The sequence below is a fragment of the Protopterus annectens genome, chromosome 8.part0 (assembly GCF_019279795.1).
Source record: "Protopterus annectens isolate FY-2018-M chromosome 8.part0, PAN1.0, whole genome shotgun sequence".
Taxonomy (NCBI): Eukaryota; Metazoa; Chordata; order Ceratodontiformes; family Protopteridae; genus Protopterus; species Protopterus annectens.
In genome coordinates, this window is record NC_056741.1 from 455,168,589 (window position 1) to 455,185,668 (window position 17,080).

General features: G+C 42.8%; 1 protein-coding gene across 3 annotated transcripts in view; it reads left to right on the forward strand.

Annotated features, from left to right (window-relative positions):
- INTS3 (integrator complex subunit 3) overlaps positions 1-17,080 on the forward strand; it is a 2,345,436-nt gene that overhangs the window by 602,807 nt on the left and 1,725,549 nt on the right. For all 3 annotated transcript variants that reach the window (XM_044079970.1, XM_044079971.1, XM_044079972.1), the window contains one exon: positions 202-299. In XM_044079970.1, the coding sequence (XP_043935905.1) occupies positions 202-299 (98 nt within the window). The remainder of the gene's footprint in view (positions 1-201; positions 300-17,080) is intronic.

A 17,080-nucleotide genomic window follows, 5' to 3' on the forward strand; every position in this document is an offset into this window, starting at 1 on the left:
ACTGCAGTCTCTTTACTTGGCTAACCAAACTTGTGGTGACACACCTAACATAGTCATGTCTATTAATGATGATCCTTTTAGGACTCATAAAGCATTGTATCCATTCTGTGATTCTAGGGCTGTGAAGATCTCTGTTTCTGTGATCAGTGTAAGGAGTAATGAAAGCAAGTGACAGGTTAATTTGTCTGAATTACTTTCCAGGTATTCTCCAGTTACTTCAGTCTAGAACCTCACGAAAGTTCCTGGCATGTCGTCTAACTCCAGACATGGAGACAAAATTGCTCTTCATGACCTCTCGGGTAATTTAAACTATACTGGTTATTTTGTGTGTGTTTGGTTGTTGGGACTCTAGTTATTAATATTTCTTCCTACTTCTCTTTTTATAGAAATCAAACGTGTATGTGATTATTCATTTGTTAGCTCATTGTATACACTGAATTAGAGGAGCAATAACAGTTATAACTGAAGATGATAATGGTAGCAGTGTTATTCTTCAAGTGGTGTGGAGCAGACTTGAACACTTTTTATGGTCAGTTTCCAGAATTTATTGTAGTGATAATCTCTACTAAGTTCAGATCTCTCTTTCTGTTTTTACCAATAAGTATCATAGTTTACCATTAAGGGTAAATTGGTATGACTGACTGGGCCAGTGATAGTTACCTCTGTTATGCACCAACTCATTTTAAAATGTGTATTTCTTACTTTTTTGGTCAAGTAAATCATTTGCATTAAAGTATTTCTTGCGTACATTGTTTTGCACAAAAAGGATTGGCAGAGATATCTGGCCACTGTTTTGCCCTTCAGTGATGTCCTTCTATTCACTTCCTGCAATATTCTTGACTTAAAGGATATCCCCGCCAGAAGGTGCCTGACATTGGCCAGCATACAAAAGTCTATTGCCACTAAAGAGTATATTTGACATTGGCTGCAGTTGAACATAGGCCATAAAACAGATGCAAGCATGCACCATCCTCAGAACTTTTCTGCCGCCAGTCTGAACGCCAGCTCTGACCGTCAACTTCTGCTCTCAGACAAATGCCCCATGGGAGAATTTCTTTTTCCTGTTATTATTCTGTTATTTCATCCAGGAAGGGCAAGTACCAGTGTGGAAGATAAATTCCACATAAAGACAGCCATACCCAGTGTCTTTTTCTGCCTAGACTCCAACCACAACCATAAGTCATGCAGTATCTGCCGGTCATTCATTCCTAAGACCCGTAGAAGTAGGCTTTCATCGCTAGCTTTATATCTGGAAAACCAGCACCTTAAATTGCTAACTAAGCGCATGGAGGATTCCACGAGGCCCAAAGCCGAGCCACCAAGGCATAAGGCCAAGAAAACCTCAGCCTAGGCCTTCCACTTAACCTTACCAATCCACCGTATCTCCCGAGGCATATGTCGACCCAGAGGCACTTCCAATTTCAGGCATGGAGTCACAAGCCAAACGCACTTTTGTGTTCACCTTTACTTCTGCCACGAGCATGTCTCAATAGGTGGAATTAGACGTCTGATCTCGATGTCGAGAGGAAACCAAGGCTTGAATGCATTGAGGAACCAGGGGATTTTCCACAGATGTCTGCTTCCGGTCTGCTACAGCCAGAAACCTTCGAACTCTGGCATTCATCCAGACTCCCAACGTTACAAAAGGTAGACTCGCCAGCAAAAAAAAAAAAAAAAAGAAGGAAAGACAAAGCATGTCTCCATGCAAAAGAGCCTCCTGCAGATTGGCAAGCCTTTTCTCAGAGTCTTTTTCAGGTCTTCATGGCTCTCAAGCAGCCTACCTCTCAGCCTGGCCCCACCCCAGCCTCCCAATCTTCCCAGAAAAGGGGTAGAGACCCAGACTCTTCAGATGAATCCTCTTCTGATAAAGAAGAATATTTAGACTACCCCACTCAAATCCCCTCCCCTCAGGAATACATCTCACCTGAGGAGGAGTCAGTGGGTGCAGACTCTGCCATGGAGGAAATGTCCTTTGGGGAGACCAGCCTGAACATGCATGAACATTTCAAGTGGGATTCTTCCAAAGTCTCAGAGGTCCAAAAAGGTATTACCAACTTTTATAAGTGGACCTTTCCAGTTCTTCTGCAGTGCCACAAATATGTCCTGCCTTTTTGGATGCTTTTCACCATGCTTCCCAAAACAGAGATTCTCAGGCTCCAGCTCCCAAAAAGCCAGACCATTTCTACAAAGTCCCTGAGGACTGCCAATTTCTTTTCAGGTGCCCAACTGCAGACCCAGCAGTCATCTCTGTTGCTACTGACAAGTCTTCTCGGATGCTACTTTCTACCTCCCTGCTCCCATTGCACAAGGAGACTAGAACTTTGGAAAGGCTAGGAAAAAAGGCATACACTTCAGCCACTTTGGCCTTCAGTGCCATCAACTACCTGACACATATGACTAACTACTCCCTAGAACTTATGTCTCAATCAACTTCTGCTATCTCTGACCTCCCATATTCTGAGGGGAAAGCACTTAGCCCTGAATCTCTTAGGAGCTTCTTCCCAAGTGCAATGACACTCCATCAAATGCAGCTATGATGCTGATGAGGCCTGTGCTAGGGCAGTTGCTACTGGGTCAGTAGTCAGATGGTTCTCATGGCTTAGATTTAAGCCAATGCAGGATGATTTCAATCCAAATTAATGGATGCCCCTCTGGACAATGCAGCCTTGTAGTATCTGTAAGGCATTTGTGCCTAAGACACTCCAAAGCCATTTATCTTCCCTGGTCATTTATGTTGAAAAAACTACTGCTTAGATAGTTAGTCCAGGGTGCCATGGAGGAATCCTTTAACCCCGAGGTACTGCTTCTTGGTAAGAAGGCAGCCAAGAAATCTTAGTTGGATTCTTTGGCTGTCCAGTCTCCACCGGATGTCCTTCTAGAAGTGGGTAGTAGTTCTGCAGGTCATTTGGTGTCTACATCAGATTTTTCTGCCATAATCCCATCAGAGGCTGACATGGATCTGTCTTTTCGCACATCCTCTGAGCCTTTGCAGGCGTCTGCTCTGGACCTTGAAGGGGAACTGTGGTTGACTGTATCGTAAGGTCCTAGAGGGATTCTGCAGATATTGATTAGGGAGGAAGTTCCAGGTTCTCTTCTCGAGTTTCGCCGAGGGTCAGAAACTCTGGTATTTCTTAGGACTGATGTTCTTTCTAAGAAACGACAAAATTGAAGCACGTTTCACCTTGTCCTATGGATCCTCAGAGGGAATGACAAGAGTTTACTCGGGGCTTATTCTCTGCCGTAATGGCCCTAAAACCTCCTCAAGGGGTTTCAGTACCTGCTCCTTCTTGGACCTCTAACCCTTCTAAATGGTTCAGGGAACCAGATTCCTTGGATGAAGATTACCTGTATGGTGAGGGGTCTTTGTCCTTTTCTTCACAGATGCCTTCACCTTTGGCTTATAGTACTGATGCAGAGGAGTCTGTTGACCCTGAATCTGGTTTCGAGGATTTGACTTTGGGGACATAAAATGATGGAATTCTTTAAGTGGGATTCTTAAGTGTTGGATATTCAGAGAAGATATTATGAGTTGATTCCGGTGGATACTCCTAAACCATTGACAGTTCCTTCTTTTTCGGTCGCCTTGTTGGATACTTTTATTGCTGCTTCCAAGTCTTCTGATTGTCAGCCTCCTGCTTCCAAGAAACCTGATAGGTTTTTATAATATTCGTGAGCATTGTCTGTCTGTATTTAAATGTCCTTCTGTTGATCCTGCTGTGGTGTCAGTTTCTTCTGACAAACCTTCTAAACGTTTGCCCTCTTCCAAACTTTTGCCTTCTGATAAGGCTAGCAGGGCAGTGGAGAGGATTGGCAAGAAAGTTTACACTGCTTCTGCATTGACCTTTAGGGCTATTAATTACCAGACCCACATGACCAAGTGTGCTCTGGCCTTGGTAGTTCAGACTTGTCATGATGTTCATCGTGCTATTCTGCTGCAGTCATCACACTTGGGGTTATCCTGCCGTCAGGCGGTCCCGCAGTCGGCCTGAATTCCAAAGGCTTGGTCCGGCGTCGGTTGTCGTCGCTTCTTCCCTGATGTCAGTGCGGCAGGGGTATAAAAGAGGCAGCCAACGCCATTTTCTCCAGTCTTTCTTGCCGCACGGTGCCCGAAGCAGAAGCAGTTCGCAAGTGCCAGTCGGCCAGCTCCTGAGATTTTGGAACAGAATTTCAGCCGAAGTCTTCTGTAAAGCTAAGTACCCCTTGGGGAAACTTTTCTTGCCTCAGACCGATGTCAGACAAAGGTAATAATTGTATTTCTTGTGGGAAGCAAATACCTCATAAAGATTTTCATTCTTATTGTATTCCTTGCCTAGGCCCAGACCACAACGTTTCTGGTTGTCGGTTTTGCGCTAGGTTCAATAAACGCACTATTAAGTGTCAGGCTGACACCGCCCGACATTATTTTGGCAGAAAATTCAACTACATTATGTCGTCAGAACCTCCGACAACCGCTATGTTTAAAAAATGAAAGGACAAAGACAGGCAGCCTAGACCAGATACCGAGGTCTCGGTTAGGCCTGCCGCCGGATCTCCGGTATTCAGTGAGGCGCCTATGCAGCCCCCGACTATCGCAGATTTAGAAAATACGACTGCCTTTCAGTCAGAATCTACTGGGCCGCTGGAGCCGGTTCCTCTTCAACTCGCGGACGCCAGCACTGGCGGCGATCCGGAGACTATCAACAGGCCTTCGGTTTCAGAATGCGTCTTTAAACCGACGGCTCTCTCCGTTAAGTCATACGCTAAACTTCCAAAGGCTAAGAAACCGAGTCCACAGACTCGCACACAGGTCCCTATGCCTAAAAAACAGATGCTCAAAATGGCGGAGGACCTGATTACCCTTATCAGAGGTTCCCAGCCCCCTCCTGACAAAAGGCCTAGACTGGAGGAAGATTTACCTCCTTCTGACCAGGAATCCATTTCCTCAGCAGATTCTGAGGAACAGGATTACCCCTTCCCTCTCTATGAAGACTCGGATGCTGAGGAGTCTATTCCCTCTGTTTCCCCCCCTGAAGACTTCTCTTTTGGGGAAACCCTGCACACCATGAGAGAGCATTTCCACTGGGAAGGACAAGATTACTCTGACTCCAAGAAAAGACTCCGTGAGTTTCTTCTTCTACCACAGCATAGACCCGTAGCCATTCCTCCTGTTTTAGACATTCTGGATGATGTCTACACTGAATCCAGTCTAAATCCAGATTCCTTACCTCCAGCACCACCTAAACCAGACAGATACTATCGAGTCCCTGACTCTCACAAGTTTTTATATAAAATCCCTGCTGCAGACCCAGAAACCATTTCCCAGGGTCCCAAAGGGGTTAAGGCCTCTACTGCTAAGAATCCACTACCTGCGGAAAGAGATTCCAGGGAATTAGAAAGATGGGGGGGGGAGTGTATACCTCTGCCACTTTGGCCATGAGGGCATTAAACTGCCAATTCCACATGATTAAATACCAGCAGTACTTGCTTACTCAGTTAAAACAGAAAATGATCCCTCAAACAGATCAACTAGATTTCAAAGGATGCAAGATTTGTTGCATGCAGCAGAACAAGTGGGAAAACATTCCTTGCAGTGTGGTTTTGATTCTTTGGAGGCCTCATGTAGAGCAGCAGTCACAGGGTCTGTAATACGTAGACATGCTTGGCTAAAAGAGCAGACCTTACCAGAACATGTCAAAGCAAAGTTACTGGATGCTCCATTGCAAAAGGATGCGTTATTTGGTGTCAAAGCAGAGGAAGTTTTAAAGAAGATGGAAGAAAAGGCAAAATCAATGCAAACAGTTAAAGATTTTTTACAGGTACAACCTCCTCGCTTCAGCAGAAACTGGCCATCAAAAAACTGGTCCTTTCCTGCTTCAGACAGACCCCAAAGGGGCAGGTACAGACGCCCTAGGGGCAGAGGCCAGGCACAAGGTACCTTCAGGCCTAGACAATGGCAAACAACAACTCAAAGGGGGGGAGATGACAGATCTCAACCCTTCAGAAAACAAGCTCAATGACTTTCCTCTTCGCCTGCCAAGCAAAATTGCCCAGGCAGCACCTGTAGGAGGAAAACTGGCTCTTTTTCCACAAAACTGGCACATCATAACAAAGGACAAATGGGTTCTGGATATTATCACCCGAGGCTACAGATTTCATTTTCACACTTTACCACGGATGAGAGGCATGCCAAAACTGCCAACAAACCAATGGGCAGAGGCACAAAAGCAAATTTCAGCTCTCATGAACATGAAAGCAATTCAAAAGGTACCTGCAAAAGAGCAAGGTCAATGATTTTACTCAAGACTGTTTCTAGTACCAAGAAAGGACAAAGCCTGGAGACCCATCTTAGACCTTTCAATTCTAAACACGTACCTGGACATTCCCAAATTCAAAATGCTCACACTACAGCAGCTTCTTCCCATGCTGGGCAAGGATCAAAGCTGAAAAAACTGCTTGAAACCACCACGAAATAAATCCAACAGCATTTAATGATAAAAACAAAAACAGAAACAAGCGCTTTCACGCAATAAAATTGCGCTTCTTCAGGTTACAATTTCACAGAAATTTTCCCTGCCTTTTATACCAAATCACTGATTACAATTAATCAATTAATTCAAAAATCAACACATTGTTAAGATAAAATTCATCGAAATTCATTTAACAACCTAAAATTCCACTTAGAAACTAGATACATCATTTATGGTATTTATACTCTCAGTTATTTATCATAAATTAAGATCTCACTAGCAAGCTATCATCAAAGAAAACATATAGTATCAGTAATTGATGGTAATACACCTCACTAATTATTCTTGAGGAAGTGATGCCCATATTTAGAAAGAAGCTTGCTTAGGGCATGACATTGCTTATAGATCACATTTCCAGATTAAAAGCAAAACCAATATTATTTTGTTTATGTTCGTGGATGTAAAGAACATAAAACCATATGTTATTATAACATTGAAGCAAAACATACACGAAAAATAAAACGAAATAAAGTAAAATGTGATAATCATGGACATACATTGTCATCAAGAAGTGCAAGTAGCCAAGTTTACGCTGATATATTCCACAAAGCATTTACAAAGGTCTTTAACCATATGTGGAGACCAACTAATACAAAGTAGTTGGTTGTTTAGGAACACACTTTCAAGCGTAAACAAAACAAAATGGACCAGCTATCGTCATCTTAGTTACATAACCAGCACATATACAACAATAATATTACGTGTCACTACCACCCAAAACATGACAAGAAAGTCATATTTACTTGGGCAAACTTTGCGCAAGCTACATTGAATAAAATAATAAAATAAAATGAATAATAAGAATGAAACAACAGACACCGAACAACTAAATCCACAGTGCATTGGTGCCTATGGGCTCCATTTCATTTCAAGTGGACGCTATTTGCCAATCAAAACTGGAATCTATAATATTCCGGTAATCAAAATTAGAATTTGATATATATAAAAAGACGACCACTGGAATAAGATATATATTATTTGTAAGAACATTAAATAGCTAATCTGATGAATGACAATATATGTAAAAGAAACTGTAATGCTAAAAAACATAATATTATGTATGAGGAAGACCCTTAATATCATTAATATCACAAAAAATGTCTATACTGAGGAAATTGTTGTCCAAGCCAGAAGTCGACACCAAATGAGACCATTAAAGGCGCGTTTTCCAATCAAATCCAAATTAATATTGCGACCGAAGTAATTATACATAGGGTCTACATACATAAAAATGCATAAAATGCATAAAATTTCTTCTTCTTTATTAATTACATTAAACATTATGTCAATATCATCATCTAAATAAAAATAGAAACCGAAGTCATACAACAATTTAAACCCAGGTGGTTCCATACAGTATAAGGTGCCTAGGCAAACTATCAGGTCATATCCAAATAAAATAAAGTGAAATAACATTTCATTGTGGCGGAAATATTGACTATAGATGTTGTACAAAATGCATACTATCATTAACAGATGAGGAATGATGTTAAGCACCATAGACTTTGTCGTAGTAAGTCACCTCAAACAAGTCGTTGATCTTTATAAAAAGGTCCTGATTACAAGGTATCAATAATGTAATATATATTGATTATTCTTATTTATATATAGCATAATAAAATAAATCAATTAAGTGGGTCCTAACAAGGCTGGCCGAAGATTGACCACCGTGTTCAAACCAGGTGGTATATGGGCTTTTAATCTTAGGATCCACCTTAATTCAAAGGTTTCCAAGGTGTTCATATGATCACCCTCCCTTCTATTGGGGTCTATTATTTGCAAAACCTGGAACACAAAACTGTGTTTAGGGTGAGTAATACAATGCAAAGCCAGTGCATTGGTAGAATTATTCCTTCTTATATTGTAGACATGGTTGTATATCCGATCTCTTAGTCTTCGCGAAGTCAGCCCCACATAATAACTATCACAGAAATTACAGGTAGCTAAATAAACAACATTTCTGGTATTACAGTTTGCATAGAACATAGATTTTGTGCTTAATTCAGCACCTGGGGCAGTAAAGCCACACTTCTTAGTAATATATCCACAAAGGGAACATTTTCCACATGGAAAAGTGCCTGTTTTTAATTGAGACCTAGCATCAGTAGGTGTAATGACTAATTTTTCCTTACATAATAGCCTTTTTAGGTTCATGCAATTCATATATCTAAAAGCTGGTTTCTCACTGACAATTTCTAGGACCGCTACATCTGATAGTAAGATCTTCCAATTATCTCTCACTATATTGGTTAGGTACTGCACATCACTAGTATATTTTATATCATATAGTACTTTATTAACCATGTTTTTTGTGAATCTATAAGGCTTAAAAATTTTTTTAGCCTGGGATGTAGTATTGTCAAACATAGATTCCGTGACGTCATCAATCAACTTCAATGGATAGCCCCTGTCCATAAAATATTTCTTCTGAGTGTCGATTAATTTAAGGGCATCCGATTTGTCACTACATATTCTAAGTATCCTGCTCATCTGATTCTTTATTATGTTCCGAAAAATATGACGCGGATGTAGGCTGTCATACTGGAGAATCCCATTCCTCCAGCAGGATTTTCTATAGAGAGTAGTTATTAATTCACATTGGATATCTTTCTTAATGGTGATATCCAAGAAGTTTATATTATGCTTAGAGAATTCATGGCTAAATTTAAAAAACGAAGTAGTACTATTCATATAACTGATGAACGAATTAAGAGTAGCTTCATCCCCATTCCATAATATTAAAATATCGTCTACGAAACGTCTGTATATAACGACATTGGCAAACCTGGGATCATTAAAGATGTATTCCTTTTCCCATTCAAGGACAACAAGATTAGCATATGCATTAGCACAGGGGGTGCCCATGGCCACCCCCCATGTTTGTGCATATGCTATATTGTCATAAAGAAAAATATTATTGTTCAGGACAAGGTCCAACAAACAGCATACATTCATAATTTCACCATTGTCAATATTTAGTTGTGTCATATGAGTTCTTATTGCATTTATACCATATTCATTGGGGATGTTGGTAAAAAGACTCTCAATATCTAATGTTACTAACAAGGTATTATCTGTTATTTTACTTGTTACCATGTTCAATTTCAGGTCATCTAACAATCTAAAAGAGTCAAGTAAAATAGTGGGTACTTTCTTCACAAGCATTCCCAGTTTAGTTTGTATATATGAAGATGCATTTTGAGTTACCCAATGGTCACCTGATACAATGGGACGCAAAGGGGGTGGATGCTTGCCCTTATGTAGCTTGGGCAAACCTTTGATAATAGGTATCAAAGGGAATTCTATCATCAAAAAATCATAAAGAGACTTGTCAATGGATCTAGTCATTAGCATATCATATAATGTATCATGGACATATTGTGTTATAGATTCTATACTCGATTTTTCAATTTTCTTATATGCAGTGTCATTACTCAACATGTTTAACATTAATTGCTGATAGAAAACTGCATCCATCGCTACAATCCCCCCTCCCTTATCTGCTGGCTTAAATACAAGCTTGGGGTCATTACATAGTTCTTTTAACTCAGAGCTTTCTTCTATATTTAAATTTATAAAGGTGCTCTTTTTTTCATGGCAATCATAATAATGATTAAAGTCCCGCTCACAAGTTTTCAAGAAACAATCAACAGTTTGTATAAGTGGCACATCATAACAAAGGACAAATGGGTTCTGGATATTATCACCCGAGGCTACAGATTTCATTTTCACACTTTACCACGGATGAGAGGCATGCCAAAACTGCCAACAAACCAATGGGCAGAGGCACAAAAGCAAATTTCAGCTCTCATGAACATGAAAGCAATTCAAAAGGTACCTGCAAAAGAGCAAGGTCAATGATTTTACTCAAGACTGTTTCTAGTACCAAGAAAGGACAAAGCCTGGAGACCCATCTTAGACCTTTCAATTCTAAACACGTACCTGGACATTCCCAAATTCAAAATGCTCAATACAGCAGCTTCTTCCCATGCTGGGCAAGGAGTCTTGGCTGGTAACGTTGGACCTCCAAAAGGCATACCTGCATGTCCCTATCAGACAAGATTGCAGAAGATACCTCAGATTTTTGGCAAGCACAACGCATTATCAATTCTCTGCATTGCCCTTTGGCTTATCTACTGCGCCCAGAGTATTCACAAAATGCCTGGCATCAGTAATTGCATATTGCAGACAGCGAGGAATACAAATTTATCCATATCTGGACGACTGCCTGATCCAAGCGGACAGCAAAGACATCCTACTACAGCATCTGGCTTTTGTAACAAAGTTGCTAAGTTGCCTAGGGTACACAGTAAACAAAAAGAAGTCAAAACTAATACCCTCACAAGAAATAATTTTCCTGGGTGCCAGCTTGAATACAACGGCCCAGATGGCTTACCTCACGCCAGACAAGCAAAAACAACTGGCTCAGTACTTCAAACAGATGGCATCTTCTACCCAGCTCACTGCAAGGAAATTCCCGCAGGCATTGGGGTACATGGCATCCTGCATTCAACTAATTGCATATGCAAGGCTGCATATGAGAAAACTTCAATGGTACCTAAAAAGTGTATGGTCCCAACACAGACACAGCCTCGAAGCAAGTATAACTCTCATTCCCTGCCTCCAAAAAGAGTTTCTATGGTGGGCTCAAGCATGCCAAGCAAACAAGGGCCTTTATTTTGTCTCACCTCCAGCAAACCAAACCTTGACAACAGATTCATCAGACTACGCCTGGGGTGTGCACATGGCAGGACAATGCATACAGGGCAAATGGTCTGCAAACCAAAGGCAACTACACATCAATCAAAAGGAAATGCTAGCTGTAAAAAATGCACTAACAGCCTTCAAGGACCTCTTGCATCCAGGACAACTTGTAATAAGGACGGACAACACAACAGTAATGTGGTACATAAACAAACAAGGAGGAACGCACTCCTACCCACTATGCAGACAGGCAATGGACTTGTGGAACACAGCATTAACTTTCCAAGTACAATTGCAAGCACAATTCCTGCCAGGAAAAGAAAACATTTTGGCAGACAAATTAATCCGAAATTTGACAGACCCTCATGAGTGGAGACTACACCCACAAGTATTCTCAATGGCAACTCAAAGGTGGGGACCACCAGGCATAGATCTGTTTGCCTCAACCAACAATTGCCAGCTGCAAAAATTTTGCACAAGGACTTATAATCCCCTGGCCTGGAAAGTGGATGCCCTATCATTCAGTTGGGCAGCATTGTCAGTCTACGCCTTCCCACATCTGCCTCTACTGACCCAGGTATTACTGAAAGCCAGATCGGAGAGACCACAGATGATCCTCATTGCTCCGGACTGGCCACGTCAACACTGGTACCCACTACTACGAAACTTGACTTGCAGCCCTCCATGGATCTTACCTCAATTCCCTCTGCTGTTAACCCAACAAAACTCTCAGATCCTTCACAGTCAACTAAGGACCTTAAATCTAGCTGCATGGAAAATACCTTAAATTATCAAACGACACTTCTCTCAAAGGACGTCCAGAATGTGATTTTGGAGGCCACGAGGCCCGGCACCAGAAAAACTTACTCAGACAAATGGAAAAGATTTTGTGTATGGAGCCAGGCCAGAAGCCTAAATCCTGGCATCCCAAACATCCCAAACATTCCGCACATACTCCAATATTTAACTGAGATGCTACACAAAGGCCTTTCTTTCTCTTCCATAAAGATCCATGCTTCAGCCATTTCAGCCCAATATGATACGATTCCTCCCATTTTCTCTCATCCTTTGCTAAGGCAGTTTCTCAGAGGAGCAAAGAATATAAGACCCCCCAGAAAACCACCAACTCCAACTTGGGATCTAAATTTTGTTCTGGAAAAGTTAACACTTCCTCCTTTTGAACCAGCCTTTTCAGCAGAGCTTCAATACTTGTCATGGAAAACAGCCCTGCTGCTGGCTATCACCTCAGCACGCAGAGTCTCAGAACTGCAGGCAGTTATGGCAGTGGAACCTTTCATCATTTTCCATCAGGACAGAGTATCTCTACGCACCAACCCTTCCTTCATGCCAAAGGTAGTATCCAGTGTGGCTCTCAATCAGACCATACACTTACCCACCTTTTATCCAAACCCACAGAATAAAGGAGAAAGACTCCTTCACTCTTTGGACATTCACAGACAGTTACGTTACTATTTGGACAAGACAAAGGCCTACAGAAAATCTGACCAACTCCTTGTATCCTATGCACCAGGTTCAGAAGGAAAGGCTATTTCAAAACAGACCATCTCCAAATGGATAGCAAATTGCATCCGCTTTTTCTACTCACACCACGGGAAGGCAGTGCCTGCTAGTATTAGGTCTCACTCTACCAGGGCTACAGCAACCTCAGCAGCCTTCCTCCGAGGAGTCCCAACAAAGGACATTCTGGAGGCAGCTACCTGGAGTTCAGTGCACACCTTCACCAAGCATTACCACCTTCCTCTATACTCAAAAACCAGAGCTGGGTTTGCCACTGCAGTTCTGCAGGGCATCTTAACTGCACCTAACCCAGTTTAGCTCCTACCACCCAACCATAGCTTTGGGACTCTACCTAAGTGTGATGACTGCAGCAGCATAGCACGATGAACATAGTACAATTTTGTACCTACCATAAATGTAGATGTTCGAGTGGTTATGCTGCTGCAGTCCAGGTTTACCCTCCCACCATCCCCTCTACCTAACAAGGCTTTTCCTATACCTCCATGTACTTCAACCTTTGGGATGCATGTCTATATGGTGTATTTGCTTACAACTAGTACTATTGTTTTGCACTAAGGTATGTTTTGCAAGTTTCTTATTTTGCCTTTTTAGTTGGGGCACCTGACATCTGGGGCAAGAAAAACTGAAGAAAATGGTGTCGGCTGCCTCTTTTATACCCCCTGCCGCACTGACGTCAGGGAAGAAGCGATGACAACCGACGCCGGACCAAGGCTTTGGAATTCAGGCCGACTGCGCCTGACGGCAGGATAACCCCAAGTGTGATGACTGCAGCAGCATAACCACTCGAACATCTACATTTATGGTAGGTACAAAACTGTACTTTGTCTCTGCTCTTCCTGATTCTGGTGGTAAATCATTTGCCTTATCCTTTTTAGGTTCTGCTTCTCAAGTGGCTTGCCACTCTGTTAAGTGTAGCTATGATGCTGCTGATACCTCTTCTAGGGCTGTGGGTTTTGGGTCCATCGTGAAGCATTATTCTTGGTTTCATCTCCATTCTGTTTCTGAGGACATTAAAGCCAAACTATTGGATGCTCCTTTGGATAATACTCAACTTTTTGGGACTGCTGCTGCTGACATGTTTAAGTCTCTTCCAGAGAAAGGCAAACCCTTGCAAGACCTTAAACATAGTTTTGTCTTTCCTTTCCCTAAGTTCCAGAGGAATTATCCTTCTAGATCTGCTTTTGTTCGCAGGCAGCCTGTCCAGGCCTCTAAGGGCAGGAGGGGTGGGAGGCGGACCCCCCTTCTGTTAAGGCTTCTCAGATTTATGTGGCCCAGAGGCCTCCCTTGTCTGATAAGCCTGCTTCTCTTTGGTAATTTCCCCCCACCTTTAGACCAGGTTCTTTTGTCCCTTTGGCTTTCTGTTTTTCTTCCAAATTGGTGTCTCATCACTTCAGACTCTTGGGTTATTTTTGTCATTCATCGGGGTTTCTTCATGGTAGAAAATCATAACATCCTTTTTCTGGGATTCCTCAACCTCCTCTAGAGCAACTTCCTCATTTCCTGGAGGTTCTAGGGTCCCTGTTGAACCAAGGAACCATTCAACCTATCCCCTCTCCAAAGTGGGATGAAGTTTTTATTCCAAGATGGTCCTGGTTCCTCGAAAGTAGGGCACTTGGAGACCTGTTTGGACCTCTCTCAGCTCAGCACTTTCCTCAAGATCCCTTTTTTTTGGATGCTTACTCTTCAAACTCTGTTTTCTCTTTCATTACCCCAGGCTTTTCTGGTGTCCTTAGATCTGAAAGATGCTTACCTTCATATCCCTTTTCACTCTCTGTACAGGAAGATCTAATGTTATCTATTTCATTATTCATCACGTGTGGGTCTTGGATCTGATCTGGCACTTTACAGAGCAGATTCCAGGCACGAGCTACTCCCACTCCCAAAATCCCTTTCTACCTTCAGCCCCTCAGATCTCATTTGCCGTATTGTGCTACAGACGTGGTTCAGGCTCGCAGCATTCATTCAGTAGATTTTTCTTGAATGGTCAGTTAAGTGCTTTAAAGTTTTCTCTTAGGGGTTTAGTTAGTTTAGTGTAGTGTAGTTTGTCTTCTTACTTCATCCCCTTCCTTTTTCTTATCCCTCATTCAGCGTTAGGTCTGTCCTTTCCTGTCTTTTGGTGCTTGGCCCTTTAGCGTTTTTGGGATTATTTGGGCTTTGTGTAGTTAGCCTGTGTGTGTGTGTGCTCATGTGTCTGTGTTTAGTCAGTTTTTTGCTTTGGTGCAGTTTGGGCAGTCTTGGCGCTTTGTAGCTACCTTGTTTGTTGCTCTGTGTGCTGTTTGTATGTGCGTGTGCTTCAGTAGGACCATTTCTGATAAACCTACCGGGTTTGAGATGTTCTTCTTGTAGGTGTAAGATGCCTTACTCTGATGCCCACAAGCAGTATGTTTATTGTCTAAGATCCAACCACTGGGGGCTGAATGTGCCGTTTGGGCCGCACTCAGTCCTTGAGTGTTGGTGGATCGATGCAATAAGCTTCTGCTCAAGGGCATAGCCCAAAGGGGTCCCTTTGTCTCTGGCTCCCCTTCTTCCAGTGGCCACAGAGAGTACAAGAGGAAAGCCTTCTCTGCCTCCCTTGGGTTTTCTCCTCTATGTTCTTAGAAACAGCCGGATCACAGTTCTTCGGATCCGAAGCAGTTCTCTGTAGGGTCTGATACGAAGGCTCAGGATCTGTCCTGCGGACCTGAGGTCTCATTGAATCAGAGACCTTCGGATCCTACCAGTGTTCCCTTGACTTCCTTAGCCCTCTTGGATCTAAGGCAGGCTGATCTTCAGGGCTCACATCTGATGCACTGACTGGATCTGGAGCTAGTGGATGTTCTTCGTGTTTCACTGTTGCAGTCATCACATTTGGGTTAGCTGCCTGCAGGTAGCCCTCAGCTGGCCTGAATACCAGAGTCCTGGGATTTCTGTGTCAGATGCTGTCGCTTCTTCCATGACGTCAGGTTGTCAGGGGAATAAAACATGCAGCCGACGCCATTACATCAGTCTTTCTTGCCGTGCGGTGCCCGAAGCAGAAGCAGTTCGCAAGTGCCAGTCGGCCGACTCCTGAAATTTTCATTTTTCGAGTTTCAGACATGAAGTCTTCTAAAAGATAAGTATCCCGTTGGGGATCCTTTTTTCTTGCTTTAACCGATGTCAGAAAAATGAATAATTGTCTTGCCTGTGGAAAGCAAATACCTCACAGAGATTTTCATTCTTACTGAGTCACCTGTTTAGGCCCAGACCACGACGTCCCTCGCTGTCGGTTTTGTGCCTTGTTCACCGCCCAAACGGTTCGTCATCTGGTTATTTTTGTAGCTAAATTCTTTCGCTCTCTGTCTCCGTACTCTGAAATGTCTTCGGTAAGCCAGCCGACTACCGATCTTCTGAAAATATGAAAGGATAAAGACAGAGACAGATCGCATAGGTCCAAGGCTGCCGACGATGCTACCGTTAAGCTAGTTGCCAGTCTGCTGGTACTCAGGGAGGCGCTTTTGCAGCCCCTGATACCCACTTCTACACATTCGCAGGCCTCTACTGAGACCCATTCGGAGTATGCCACAAGATTCTTCTTCCACTATGGAACCTGCGGATGTCTCTACCTTGGGATGGGTCCAGAGCTGCTGTGCAGGCACTGGCTTCTGAGGGTGTTTTCTGGCCTTCCGATCTTCATATTAAACCGACGACTTCCTTTCAAACCAAAAATACTGAATTTCTCTGGCCTAAAGTTCGCACTACGCCTAGGAAACCGGCGACCAAAGCACATTCTAAGGCTCACATGCCACAAAAACAAATGGTTAGAATGGCTGAGGACCTCATTACTTTAAATAGGGGAAGTCAGCCTTCCCCCTCAGAAAGACCCAGAACTGATTTTCCATCTGATTTTTCTGATCAGGAATATTACTCTGATGCTTCTGATTTCCAAAATATACCCTTATCTACCTATGAGGATTCTGATGCAGAAGATTCCATTCCCTCTGCTTCCCCGTCAGAGGATTTTTCTTTTGGTGAAACCCTGCACACCCTTAGAGAACATTTTCGCTGGGAGAGCCAGGACTACTCCCAGTCCCAAAAGAGACTCAGGGAATTTTTAAGCTTGCCTCAGCACAGGCCTCTAGCTATTCCTCCTGTTCTGGAAATTGTAGATGATGTCTTCCTGGAATCCAGCCTTACACCTGATACCATGCCTTCAGCTCCCAGGAAACCTGACTGGTACTATAGAGTGCCTGACTCCCACAAATTCCTTTTTAGGAATCCTACTGTGGATCCAGAGACCATTTCCCGGGGACCTAAAGGCATTAAGGTTACAACTGCCAAAAATCCTACCCCTTCGCTCAGGGATTCCAGGGAGT